Source organism: Hypanus sabinus, chromosome 27 (assembly GCF_030144855.1).
Source record: "Hypanus sabinus isolate sHypSab1 chromosome 27, sHypSab1.hap1, whole genome shotgun sequence".
NCBI lineage: Eukaryota > Metazoa > Chordata > Chondrichthyes > Myliobatiformes > Dasyatidae > Hypanus > Hypanus sabinus.
In genome coordinates this window covers 31409197-31423782 of record NC_082732.1, presented here as the reverse complement: position 1 = coordinate 31423782, position 14586 = coordinate 31409197, and the positions used below count along the sequence as shown (strand labels likewise).

Here is a 14586-nt window from a genome sequence, read left to right as displayed (position 1 = left end):
TTGATAGGATGTTCCTCCATCCCAGGAATTAACCTGGAAAATTTCCTTTGGACTGCCTCCAATGCTACTCTATCCTTTTCTAGGTAAGAGGACCAAAACTGTACATATTATTCCAGTGTGCCATCACCGATCCCCAACAAACCAACCCTCACCCATACCATAGAACCAGAGAACACTACAGCACAATACAGGCCCTTCAGCCCTCCATGTTGTGCCGAGCCATATAATCCTTAAAAAAAATTACTAAACCTACACTACCCCATAACCCTCCATTTTTCTTTCATCCATGTGCCATGTAATTTCCCTATTTCTTTGCAATGAAGGACAAAATGCTATCTGTCTTCTCAGCCATACAGCACAACACTTGGAGTACTGTGCTCAGTTCTGGTCACCGCACTACAGGAAGGATGTGGGTACTATAGAGAGGGCACAGAGGAGATTTACAAAAATGTTGCCTGGATTGGAAGGTGTACCTTATGAGAATAGGTCGAGTGAACTTGGCCTTTTCTCCTCAGAGCAATGCAGGGTGAGAGTCAACATGATAGAGGTGTAGAAGATGATGAGAGACATAGATCGTGTGGATAGTCAGAGGCATTTTACCAGGGGTGAAATAGCGAACATGAGGGGGCATAGTTTTAAAGTACTCTGAAGTAGGTACAGGGGGAATGTCAGGTATAAGTTTTTCACAAAGAGAGGGGGTGTGGAATGCACTGCTGGCGACGGTGGTGGAGGCAGATACAATAGGGTCTTTTAAGTCCCTTTAGATAGGTACATGGAACTTAAAAAAATTGAGGCTATGCAGTAGGGAAATTCTAGGCAGTTTCTAGAGGTTACATAGTCGGCACAATATTGTGGGCCGAAGGGCCTGTAATGTGCTGTAGGTTTTGATGTTCTATGTTAAACTACTTGCTGCATTTACCTGATAACTTTTTATGATTATCTCAAAGAACCTTTAATCTCTCAGTGATGAACTAACCTGTAATATTTCTCCATTTAGATAATAATCATCTTCTGCTTTCTTTTACCAAAATGCATGACCTCACATTAAACTCCATTTGCCAGCTTCTCACCCATTCAGTCAACCTACCTGCACCCTATTACAGAGTAACAATATTTTTTCATCACAACTTACCTTTTCTCACGTCAGCATAAATTATCCGCTCACGTCTCCAGGCAGGGACTTGACTCCGTAATTTATGGGCTGTGACCTGCAGCTGAGCCTTAAGGAACTGTGTGGTTGTTGGTAATCCAGACTCTTGTAGAAGGCCTGACCATGCCCTAACAGGGTGACATCATGTGTTGCAGGATTTAACCCAATGTGGGAGGAGACACTGGTGTTCACGCTACACATGCCCGAACTTGCACTAGTACGCTTCCTGGTCTGGGACCACGATCCTATTGGTCGCGATTTTATTGGTCAAAGAACTTTGGCCTTCACCAGCATGATGCCTGGTAAGTCAGAGAATATCACCGTATCTCGGGAGAAGCGCTCAATAACTGGATGCTAAACACACAAAGTGCTGGAGGAACCCAGCAGGCCAGGCAGCATCTCTGGAAAAGAGCATAGTCGACATTTTGGGCCGAGACCCTTCAGCAGGACTCGGGCTGAAACATCGACCGTACTCTTTTGTGTGAGTGTGTGTTGCTTGGATTTCCAGCATCTGCAGCTTTTCTCTTGTTCGTAACTGGGTGTCTGTACGGGTTTGTTTGGCCAGACCAGTTGTGCCTGGAAATGCCGCTAAATGTAACGCTCTCAGTGGTCAGGCTCCTGTAGGCGCAGGAGCACTAAGTGTGTGAAAGGTTCCGGGGAGAAGGCAGGAGAATGGGGTTGACAGGGATAATAAATCAGCCATGATAGAATGGTGGAGCAGCCTTAATGGGCCATATGGCCTAATTCTTTACCTGCAAAGGGCTGTATTGCTAGCTTCCACTTCCTTCTCTCTCCACAGGTTATCGGCACGTGTACCTGGAGGGGATGGAGGAAGCCTCCATCTTTGTTCATGTCGCCATCAATGACATCAGTGGTAAGGTGAGTGCCTCTTACGACAGCTTTCACATCTTTCCTCTCTGCAAGCAGTGAAAGGAGATTGGGTGAAGTTCTCAGTTCACGCGTCTTTGTGAAGAAGCTGGGACTGATTTGGTTCTCCAGTTTTCTAAGTAATCTATTAGTGTTGCCACAATACTTTGGTGTTGGTGACACTGTTTGATTGTAGAGGTGAAGCAGATGCAGGCCTGGCTGATTATAGGCTGGAAGCCCCAGTGGGAAGCCCAGCTGTATTAAAACCTAGTGAAGTAATGGTGGCACAAGATGACCCAGCCTGTGGAAATCCAAGGTGCCCCACACTTGTCACAGCAACTTTGCAACTCACTTTGCCCTTTGGTTTCCTTAGATGGTGCAACTCTTCATCCCGTCCTAAATAAGTGTCGGTCCCCAAGGCAAAGAGTGGATGAATCCCAACTCATACAACAGTGAGAGAGTGGAATAAGGGAGGGGTTGGTCAGTGGAGATAACCTGCTCCAGTAGTGATCCATCGGGTGGGAGAAAGGAGCGTAATGGCACTTTTGACTGTTAACCTGTTCAATGCAGATTGGAAATTACATTCCCATTGTGTTCACCGGTTCTGCCTGAGCTGCATTTGGGTATTGTTGGTTAGTCCTCTCACAATGCTCATTTTTTAAATATAATTTTTGTGTTCAGTTGGTTGCTATTTACCCTTTGAGAATTAAATCAATTGCAGTCGAGCCTGAATGAGCTACAGTTAGTTGTGTGTCACTCAATTAATGCCCTGGACATTTCGTATTTGTTCTAGAAAATTTTTGGATAGAATACCTCCTCTGCATTCCAGAAGATCCTGGGCTTTGCCCGCCTGTGTTCTAGATGACTATCATTCCCCAACCCATGCAGCAGGGTTCTAGATCTTTAGAAGGTCTTCACTGTGTTCCTCAAGAACTTGGGCCCATTGCCCCACTACATTCCCAAAGAGTTTATGTCAGGTAGCCTGGCCTTATTGTTTTAGAAGCAGATTTTTTTTTGGCCTTGTATGTTCTGGAGCAATTCCGGCTGTCCAGGTGCTCACACACCCAACAAAAGTTGTCATGACACAATTAAAATTATGAATCAGCTTTGAAGGGAAGATTATTCATAATTGCAAAATCTCTCAGCAACTTTTCATGATATTTCCGGAAGTGCTTTATGAGTCTGAAACTGAGGTACTCGTCCAGGCCATGTGGGATCCAGTGCAGTGAGCTGCTCTTTTCCCACTGATACCAATGACGAATGCTGCTCCTTATCCTTTAATCTTCAGCTAAGTCAGATTTGGGAAAGCTGGAATAATACCAACTATTCAAATCATCAGAGGTATTGAACAGTGCCAAATAAATATGGCAATGCATTTCTCTGCTTAAAATCCCATGCCTTTCAATAAAATTCAGGAATCAGAGTGCTGGATCTATTTTAATTAAGAGACATCTGCACTAGAGAAGGCACGAAATAAGGTGATGATTAAAATCAATCTCATTCAGTCGGTTCTGTCAAAGGAAAAGGCTTATACAGCCAAGACACCTGGCAGCTCCACAAGTGACAGAAGGGCTGGATCTAATCAGTTGTAGGTAATATTTCTGAGACAAATAGAAATTGTTTTTCTTTGATAGTGTGCTCTAAGATTAGAACACAGCTTTAATCTTCTCCTCCGTGGCGATGTGTCTGTACGTCCTTTTGCTTTTGTTCCATTGATGAATGCACAAGGCTGATCTGTTGGAGCCTGAGCTGAATTGAAAATCTGTGTAATTTTAGAACAGGGAAAGATGTTAACACACATCAGTTCGGACGAGCAGTGTATTAACAGCCTTTTCCATAAGTGAAACTGACGTCCTAATTTTGTTCTTCTTCACACATTGTTCAGATTTTTAACATTTGAAGACAAGAAAATTATTATTTTTCGTTCAAAATCTGTTGAACACATTCAGACTCATTCATTTTAGTTTCACCCATTTGTTTTTTATTCTGTTCGTTGAGAGGATGGGTAGCTCACTGGAAAGCCCCAGTTTTTAATTGTCCCTTGCCTTGAGGATTTAGCTGGTGGTGGGCAGCCTTGTAGAAGCAGAACTGGGATTCCCGCAATAACCCCCGAAGGAGAGTCCAGGACTCTGATCTAGTGATAATGAAGGATGTGCTTCCAGGTCAGGACATGTACTCTTGGAGAGGAACCTGCAGATGATGGTCTTCACTTACCTGTTTTATTTTATCCTCATCGACAGTGAAATGGGTGGTAGCTTGTATAGCAAGGCACATTTGCACACCTTGGTGGAGTGGATGTTTAATCTGAGTGATGGGATGCAGATAAAGTGGTGGTTTTGTTCCAGATAGTGTCGTGGTATTTGACTTCTGCCACGCCACTTCTCCAGTCAAGCGGAGGGTAATTTCCATGCTTGCTTGATTATTGGAGCTCTTTCATAGTAACTCATACAAAATGCTGGAGGAACTCAGCAGGTCAGGCACCACCTTTGGAGAGGAATAAGTGGCTGATGTTCTGGGCTGAGACCCTTTGTCAGTCCAGAGGAAGGGCCTCGACCTGAAACGTTGACTCTCCGTAGTTTCTCCAGCATTTTGTGTGTGTTACTCTAGACTTCCAGCATCTGCAGAATCTCTTGTGTTTGTGGAGCTCTTTCATATTCCCTAACAACACAGAAAGAAGCCACTTCAGTCTATCCTTTGGTATTTGTGGATACTGGTCCACAAGATAATTCCAGTGCGTCCAGTGTTTTTCTTTGTGACCGATTCCTCTATTAACTCCTCCCAGATTCTATCGGTTGCCTACACATAAATGGGGTATCCACCATGGGCATGTTTTGGAATGTATGAAGAACCCAGTGCACCCAGGGGAAGCACATGAAAAACATACAAACTCTACACAGACAACACCAAAAGCCAGTTTTGCTGTGGGCTTCTGTTCTCCACAAGAAATAAGAAGACTAAGGGGAGATTTTGACATCTGTACAGGGGAGACATGGAGTCAGATACTATCAGTCATTGCAATAGTATTGGCACATCTAAACCCATATGGAATTCAGGGAGAGTAGCAGACGAAAGAGACAGCAGATGCTGGAATCTGAAACTAAAATAGAACACTCGAAGAACTCAAAGATTCAAGCAGCATCTGTGGAGGCAAAATATATGAGACAATGTTTCATGTTGAGACCCTGCATTAGGACTGAGAGGAGAGAGGAAGAATTACTAGTCTACAGCAGTATGAGTGAAGGATGGGACAGAGGCTGGTAGTGATAGGTGGAACCTGATACGGAGGAGATGGTGGGCAGGTGGAGGAAGAAATGGGAAAGGTCATCAAAGGGGAAAGACAACTGAGTGGATAGAAGGGTGTACATGTGGGAAGAGTTATCTGAAAATGAAAAATTCAGTGTTCATACCAGTGGGTTGTGAGCTACCCAAACACAATATGAGATGTTGTTCTTCCAGTTTGTGTCAGGTTTTTCTGTAGCAGTACAGAAGGCCGACAACAGGCAGTTCAGTGTGGGATCGGGAAGGAGAGTTAAAATGACATGCTCAAAATGGCCATAGTGGACAGCCACTTGTGCTCCGTAAAATGGTTGGCTCGTCTACACTTGGTTTCACCAGTATAGAGGAAGACAGATCACAAGCAGAAGATCACGTTGCAAAAGGTGCCCCACCTGGAAGGGCTTTGTTTAAGTCTCTGACTGAGGATGAGGAAGGAGATGAAGGGGAAGGTTACACCTCCTACAAGTGGTGAAAGTGCAGTGGAGCCACCGAGGAGCAGATCAGGGACCCCTGAGGAGCAGAAAGAGGAATATATGACTGGAAATTAAGTAACGTTGAAGTTTGCTGACAAATGGGAAGTGGTTTCAGGATCCTGAGTTTTATAAATGAAAGCAAAGAATACAAAAACAGGATAGTTTATGGAAGCTTTCTGAAACACTGGTGAAGCGTAACTCAAGTAATGAGGTATTTTGAAACCGTAGTAAAAATGTGAAGTCCTTAAAAGATGGTACAGAAATGTTGCCCCAGTTACATATAATCTGGGGAAATAAAGGCTGTTCTCAGAATAGAAAAGATTGAAAACTGGTTTGACTAAATTGTTCAAAATTAAGAAAGGTCTGAAGGAATATTAAAAACCTATCCTGGCAGAAGTATTTATCTAACTATGCAGATATAAGGTGGTTGATGAAAGAACCAGGTGTGACAAGAGAGTCATTCTCACACTGTGAGTGGTTGTGACCTGAAGTTCACTGTCTGATTCACCAAAAGGGATCAGGTACGGTTATTTATAGGGACATGGGAAATGGTTGGCTGGAATCCTGCAGAGGGACAGTGAGAGCCAATGGGCTGATCAACCTCCTTCTTGTTACTATAACTCCCCCACCACTTCAGGAGAATCTTTGCTCAGAATGTTTTGGCACTGTCACAGGGACTGATCAAGACTGGCATCTCTGAAGTAATGGGGCAGGGGTTAGAGAAGACAGTTAGGGGACAGATTTTATAGAACTTCAAGGCAAATAGCTCCTTGAGTGGTAAATTCTCTGCAATTCTATGCTAATGTCTATGTAATTCCACCCTGAGTTCAGCAATATATCAGCAGGGGATCCAGGCTGCTACTTCAGTAAAATACTCAAAATATATGCGAGCATTTTTAAAGTAAAGTTGCATGAAGAAAATCTCTGCCAAAGGTGCTTAGTGGAAAATCTGTCTGCATGTGAGGTACTTCCTAGATAACAGATGCAAATGATCCCAGGGATATCAATGCTATCAACCAATTGAAAAGGAAAGATCATCATGGAAAGATTTGGAAAGAAAGTAGTTAAATTCCCTCAGATCTTTGGGAGTAAACCTGCTACTAAAGGCACAGAGGTGGTAAATTAGAACTGTGGGTGAGGATGCGTGATATTGTGTACATGGAAATATATTTTAATGTGCACCAATTGTCTTTTTAATTTCTATATTAAAGTTCAAAAACCCATAATGAGGATTTCAAAGTTTTGTAGTAGAAAATGAGTTATTATTGAAATCTCTGAATAGGAGAGGGGAGGGCTACATGAATAAATTAGGAGGAAATGAAAGCAGAGAAGGTGAGGGGGAAATTGACAAGAAAAGATTGACAGAAAAGGTGAACAGAAGTCTGCAGCACAGGAGTTAGTAAAAACAGTACAAAATTGAATTTTGTAATTTAGAAAGCATTTGCAATAAGATAGATGAGTTAACAGCATAGACTGCAACCTATGAGTATGGTCTAAAAGCTATTACAGAGACAGGGTGATCTAGACTGGGTGCTCAACAGATTACAGTATATGTTGTCCAAAAGGAACAGTCTGAAAGAGAAAGGATGCAGTGTAGTATTATTAATCAAGGAAGAGTTCAGAACAGTGTGCAGTGTGATACTGAAGCAGTGGATGGTAATATAGGGTTATTTTGGATTGAAATCTTAAATATTAGGGCAAAGAAGACATAGATAGGACCCTAAAACATGTCCTTTCGTTAGGGTGGAGTACAAATGTGGAAATATCTAGGGCATATTTGAAGGGGACAAAATTCTCATGGGAGCTTTACAGGACATTAATCTTGTTAATCTTCGCATTGATTCAATGAATCAATCTGGCAAGGAAGAATTCATGGAGTGTGTCAGGGATTGCTTCTTAGAACAGTATGATATGGAATAACCCAGGAATAGGCTAGTTTAGATTTGGTCTTGAGTAACGAGGAAGGATTCATAAGAGCTCTTGTGGTTAAGAATCCCCAAGGAGGCAGAGACCACAATATGGTAGATTTCCAGAATACATACACAATGCTGGAAGAACTCAGCAGGTCAGGCAGCATCCATGAGAAAAGAGTAGCCAACATTTCGGGCTAGTATTCATCAGGAATGGGGGGGGGGGGGGAGAGAGGGCCGAAGCCTAGTATTAGAGATAGGGGACGGGGTAGGGCCTAGAGACACCAGGTGGAAAACCAATCAGAGGAAAGATAAAGGGGGGAGGGGGAGGGGATAAGCATGAAAGAACTGTAGAGATAAAGAAGCAGAAAGTTGAAAGGGGAGAGAGGCAGAGGGACCCGAGATAGGGGAAGGGGGAGGGGGAGGGAATTACCGGAAATTGGAGAATTCAATTTTCATACCACCAGGCTGGAGGCTCCCCAGACGGTAGATGAGGTGTTGCTCCTCCAACCTGAGTCTGGCCTCATCATGGCAGTAGAGGAGGCCATGTATGGACATATCTAGATCGGAATGAAAGGCAGATGCAGGTTGAGGGTGAGCATCGTAAGACCAAAACTATTGTCATGAACTCAATTAAAGACAATTATAATAAATATGAAGACAGACTCGGAGAACAAGCTAAAAACAAGAACAGGTCAATAGATGAACAGTGACAGATATTGAACCAGCTGGTCCATAACACTCAGCAAGATATAATCCCAATTATCAGGAAGGATTCCATGAAAAAGAGGCACAATCTGTAGTTAATAAACAAGGTCAGGGATAATGTTAAATTGTAAAGTTGAATATACAAAGAGTCAAGGGCTGGTGGTGACTAGAGAACTAGGAAGTTTGAAGATCCAGCAGCATAGGGCTAAAACAAGGATGTAATATAAAAACAATAAGAATTTCTATGGATATATAAAACAGGCTAACATAAGTGTGAGAACAAAGAGAACAACACTGATAAATCAATAACAGGAAACACAGAAATGAAAGATTACTCTTACTTCTGTCTTCACTGCGGAGAACTCTGCAAGTATCCCAGAGATAACAGATGGACTAATTTCAAATGACAGGAGGAATCTGAAAAAGCCTCAATCACAAGGGTAAACATGGACAAGTACTAAGACAAAATAGCCTAAACCCTGGGATTTTAAAGGAAGTGGCTGCAGAGATAGTTAGCCCATTGATTGGAATTTTTCAAAATTTACTAAATTCCAAATACCAGAAGTTGGAAAACAAGCTTTGTCTCTCCAGTGTTCAAAAGGGAGAGAAATGGAAGGTGGGAACTATTAGCCAGTTCAAAGTTCAAAGGTAAAATTTAATGTCAGAGAAATGTATAAAATATACATCCTGAAATGCTTTTTCTTCACAACCATCCATAAAAACAGAGGAGTGCCCCAAAGAATGAACAACAGTTAAATGTTAAAACCCCCACAGTCCCCCAGCTCCTCTCTCTCCCGCACGTAAGTGACAGCGAGCAACAACCCCACTCGCCCCACCGGCAAAAAGAAAAGCATCGGCACCCGCCACTGAGGACTCAAACATGAGCAAAGCAATAGCAAAGACACAGTTTCCCCAAAGACTTCCCGTTTCACCCGGTATTTGACATACCGCAGGCTCTCTCTCCCTAATAAGGGAGAAGGAGGTGTCTCCGTTTTCCCAGCGACCGGGGAGACATAATAAACAATTCACTGGTGTATGATGTTAAAAGTCCGTTATGTCACTTTTCTTGAGCTCTGTGCCCAAAGATCTCAAAGATCCTGGGTCTCCAGGCACACAACTGCAGATATCCTGACACCCCTGACGACACACAGGTCTCCTGCCATGACACTGACCCTTGATCCACCCGTCTCCAGAGCCCCGAGATCCTAGGCTGTCAAATCTGAGCCGGACTCTTAGGCTGAGCCTTTGGCGTGCCGAACAACGGCCAATTGTGAAACCCCGAAAACGGATCCCATTCCCACAAAGAACCAAAGTCAGCGTGTAATTCCAGGCCAGGGTCTTCAAAAGAACCCTGAAAGGGAAAAGTAAGGATATTAAAGATGGAGCTATTTCCAAAGATGCAAGCAAAGGAGTCACCATTTAGCGGCATTATTACTCCGCTCCACCAGTTAATGTTAATTTAACATCTGATGGCAGCAAAAGGCTAACATCTGTAATTAAAGAGGAAATAGCTTGGTTGAATTCTGGGATGTGAGAGGGTAAGTTGCTAGGAGAAAACCCATAGTTGAGGTGTATTCAAATTTCTGAAAGGCATTTGATAAAGGCCCAAATATCAGGCTGGAAGCAATGTGTTCGCATAGAATGAAAAACCAGATGTCACAGAGAAAACAGAATTGGAATAAATGGGTCTTTCTCAAGCTGGAGAAATGTTAACTAGTGAGGAAGCCCCAGGAATTAGTTGTTTGCTATTTACACTAATGACCTGGAGGAGGGAATGAAACATAAGATTTTCAGCTTTGCCTATGAGACAAAAATAAGTGGAAGGGAATCTTATGATGAAGATATTGTGATCCTACAATGAGATATACTGTAAATGGATGATTGGGTGAAATTTTGGCAAATGGGAGCATGAGGCCATGCCTTTCAGTAAGAGGAATCAGATTATAATAATATGATTATTATGTAAATGGAGTGAGACTAAAGTGAATATAATTCAGAAGGATCCAAATGTTCTAGTTCATGAATCACAAAACATAAGCACGCTGGTTCAACAAGAAGACAAGCTGCATTTTGGCCTTAATTTTAAAAGGACTAACGTTTAAGAATAGAGAAGTTTTAATACAGTTGTACAGGGTATTGGTGAGGACACACCTGGAATACTGTGTACGTTTTTGTTCCTCTTATCCAAAAAGGAATTAGTAGCATTAAACCAGTCCAAAGATTATTCACTAGGGGATTATTGGTTGTCCTGTCAAGAAAGATTGGACAGCTTGGGTCCGTATTTCTTGGATTTTAGCTGAATGGGGGATGATATTTTCCAGTATGTAGGATCCTAAAGAACTTGGCAGGGCAGATACTGAGATGGCTTCACTTAGGGGAGAGATTCAAACAAGGGACAAGGCTACAAAATTATTTAAATCTGGGGTGTAGAGAAATATCTTCTCTTGGTGGGAATTGAGTCTCTGGGATTCTTCAACCTTGAGGGCGGTGAACACTGGATCATTAGATATATTTAAGGTGGGGATGCTGTAGATAAATATTTGAATCGTCGAAGAATCAAGGGCTTTGGGCAGTTGGCACAGAGGAGGAGCTGAAGTCAGCATAAATCATCCATGATCATATTGAATGTTAGGGCAGGCTTGAGGGCCCTGGTGGCCTACTCCTACTCCTATTTCTTGTGAAAGGTTAAATGACTGGCAGTCAAGCTTCTCAGAAAATTTTTTTCTGTCAACCGTCTCATCCTTTTTCTACTTTCCAGTTAATTTTTTTCATTTTTGTTCTCCTTCCTTATTGTTGTCCTTGTGTATATTTCGAGCTTCTAGCGTTGTGTCTGATCTAACTATGTCCCTACTCGTGCACTTAATTAACTCTTAAGAGTCTGCTTGCTAGAGAGGAAGACTCCCATGTTTTTCATTGGAACTACGGGTAAATAAAAGTATACTGGTGAAGATTCCAGGTACCACAAGTGAAATTACATTTTTCCCCCAAAATACTGGTGCCACTCTTGCCTCTGACTCAGAATGGTTGTGATCACTTCAAAGACTTGAATGCATTATCTGAGCTGAGGTTGTCAATATAGTATAGAGGGTGTGTCACAGGTCAAATTTTCATTTCAGACTAGACCACCTACCTGTTCCGGTGATTTAGAAAGGTGCCAAAAGTGACAAATCTCCAGAAGACTCCAGGGAGCTCTAATATTTACAGTCCATCTCCCACCTTCCTGCAGTCGAAACCATTTGAAATGGATGGATATTATGTTTGCTTCATTGATATCTGTCTGTTCAAGCTCCATGCAAAGTGCCTGATAGGCATGACAGCAGTGATTGCACTATAAAATAACTCAATGCATGTAAAGTGTTTAAAGAGATTTCTGAGGGCTTGTGAAGAATTCATAAACAAATGCAAGTCATATTTTATCTATGCCTATCTGGTGCAACTGTTCTTGGTATAAACACAACCACAGATGCCACATTATCCCCCTTAGCACCGACACACAACTTTCCCAAGCAGTTGGCTTCTTGGTGGGTAAGTAGTCTGTACAACTCATCTCTGGTGCTATATCTATCTGAAAATACCAACCCCAAAACTGGCAGATGCAAGTAAATATGCACGGGGCCAACACTATTTAGTACAACAGCAGATCAGGAGTGCTGGTTGACTTATGGGCTATTAAGCAGATTAATGTTGATGCAGAAATACCATTGACCATCATCCTAAAATATGGAAGAGAGCTTAAGGAGAGATGCTTTTAAAATGTATTTCCTGTATGGTTTGGTCTATTTATGTGTTGTCAGATTGCTGCCAGTGTGACAGTAGCATTGTTGATGTCCTGTATGCAAGATCTGTTTCTCACCAACTCTCACTTTGTCTGTTTGTGATTTACAGTGCAACCCTCTCTGTCAAACCTCCACTCTCACACGCTCAGAGTTTTTAGGAGCCCTGAAGGTGCCTGTCCTGACTCAGGGAAGGTGTAGTGAGACCAATCACAGAGCTGCATGCTTCTCCGCCTATGTCATCATTAGCATTGTTGCTTCTGATTTGCTTTGACCCTCTCCTTTTCACTCATCCATAGATTTGTCACCCGGTTCGCCCTACGCTTATCCATCTTAATTGCATTAACTTTCCGACTTCCAGATGCAGGATTTTAATTTGGATGTGTATGGCGTACGTATTTAACGATCACAAATGGCAAATGCACAGACAGATCCAGGGTGCAGTGGTTCACGTCAGCAGCCAACTTGGCGTTCTGAGAAAGGCAGCTTCCAGATGAGCCTGTGTATGGCCAGAGCCTGACTTGGAAAATCCCAGTGCAGTCAGTCCAGACCTTCGGAATCCTCCATCACCATTCGATGTTCTGAGCTACCCAATCGGACAGCTGAGATTTCTATGTCACTGGCTAAGCCCTAAATTACCAACATCACTGTCCAGGCTTAACTTAAAGTGGGTAAAAAGGCAATTGACAATGAGAGGAAGCAAAGACTTTGGAATGACGCTTTAGTCAAGTGGGGATTCTGCTACACCTTCTTTTCAGTTGACTTCAGTAGAACCTTAGAGTAGCATCCGCATGTCTCCGGGCTGTCTGTACAGCAGATGTTTACTGTGCTGAGCACATTTGGCACTTTTGGACAAAAGTTAATTCATTCCTCCAACTATCTGCTGAAGGCCAGCCTGTTGTCTCTTTGACCTCTTGGGTTATCTGTTTTTAGAGTTGAGTGGTGTCCATTTCTTCTGTTGCCCAATGTTTTTGAGCTGGCCTGATGTTGGAAGTAGGACTCGACCATTCTCCCTGTAGGATTTTAGCCGTCAGCAGATCCCTGGGGCTTGGTTGTGCTGTCCCCTTTCACCTTTGGAGCACCATGACTTCCATGGCTCTGCAGCACACCACTGACCAACAAATCATATTATCCTTGTTGATGGCACTCTGTACTAGCAACTGCCAAGTTAGGCAAAGGAGGTTTTATGAACCCAGCATGGAAAGGTTAATAGCACATCTCCCTGTCGATCCCTATTCCACTTGATGGCTCAGCTTATCCAACCAATATTCTGTTCTCCAATAATGAGTGCGTGGTGGGATGGGCTTGTGATGTTGGCACGCGTCCGATTACTGGCCTGCCGATCAATTAGTTGACAATCAGTCTGTAAATTTTATGCCTAGAGTGTTTATCTCTCAAGAGTGGTGTGGCTGATCAGATCACGTGTTAGAATGAACCACAGCCATGAGGTTAAATATTGGACAAGTTCACTGAGAATCACACAACCAAAATATTAGTGAGTTACTTCAAAAGCATCCAATACACCCCCTGGATCTGCCCGTATATATAGACTTTTTAAAACTTTTTTGTTTTTGGAAGAGAAACTTAAACTTCCTACTCTTGAATCACTGTCCTTTTGATTTAAGAATTAATGCATTTTATTATATCATAACAGCATGGTTTTATTTGGCTGTGCCCAAGGTGCTACCACACATTTATTGAACTAACATCAATCAGATTGCCACCAGATCTCATACTGGCTGCCTTCTCCTCTCCACCAAACATACTTCACCTGTAACTAACCGTCTGTGCCCAAAGGGCTATGCATTTATTTTCCTAATCCCATAGAGTTGCTGCCTCCCCCCACCCAACCCCAACCTCCCCTCTGCCTCCCCATCCCTTTTCTTTAACACAAATTTGCCTTCACAGGCCCTTGCAGTTATGTGAAGAAACAGGAACCCCAGCCAACAAAATGTAGCATGGGTTTAGGAAGAGTAGGTCAGAAAGAATTCGGTGGAGTTACGTGTTCTTCACAGGGAGGATGATGTGATAGATTTCATTTTGTCTAGGGACAGCTGTTTGGAAGGTGCCACTGAACATCTCTGTCTCTCTCTCTCTCTCTCTCTCGGTTTTCTCTGAACACGTTAAATAAAAAAGCCAGTCACCAAGTATAGCTCTCAATTAATTCCAGTAATAGGGAACGGGAGGCTCTTTAACCCCTCCAGCGTGTTGCATCATTCGATTAGATCATGATTGATTCCATGTCAATTCCATTTACCTGCCTGTGCTCCACAGTCCTTGATACCTCGGCTCCAAATAAATTGAAGTTGTGATTTTCTTTTCAATTACAACAGTTTCTTTAAGTGTGGGAGAGAAAAAAAAGCTTTAGATTTCAATTACCCATTGAGTTCTTTTAGCATTATAAACACCTAGATCATGCCATCCTCCAT

General features: G+C 42.7%; 1 protein-coding gene across 1 annotated transcript in view; it reads left to right on the top strand.

The window, feature by feature from the left end:
* plch2a (phospholipase C, eta 2a) overlaps positions 1-14586 on the top strand; it is a 310297-nt gene that overhangs the window by 273097 nt on the left and 22614 nt on the right. Inside the window, exons 22-23 of the mRNA XM_059952164.1 lie at positions 1306-1452; positions 1950-2029. Of these exons, the coding sequence (XP_059808147.1) occupies positions 1306-1452; positions 1950-2029 (227 nt within the window). The remainder of the gene's footprint in view (positions 1-1305; positions 1453-1949; positions 2030-14586) is intronic.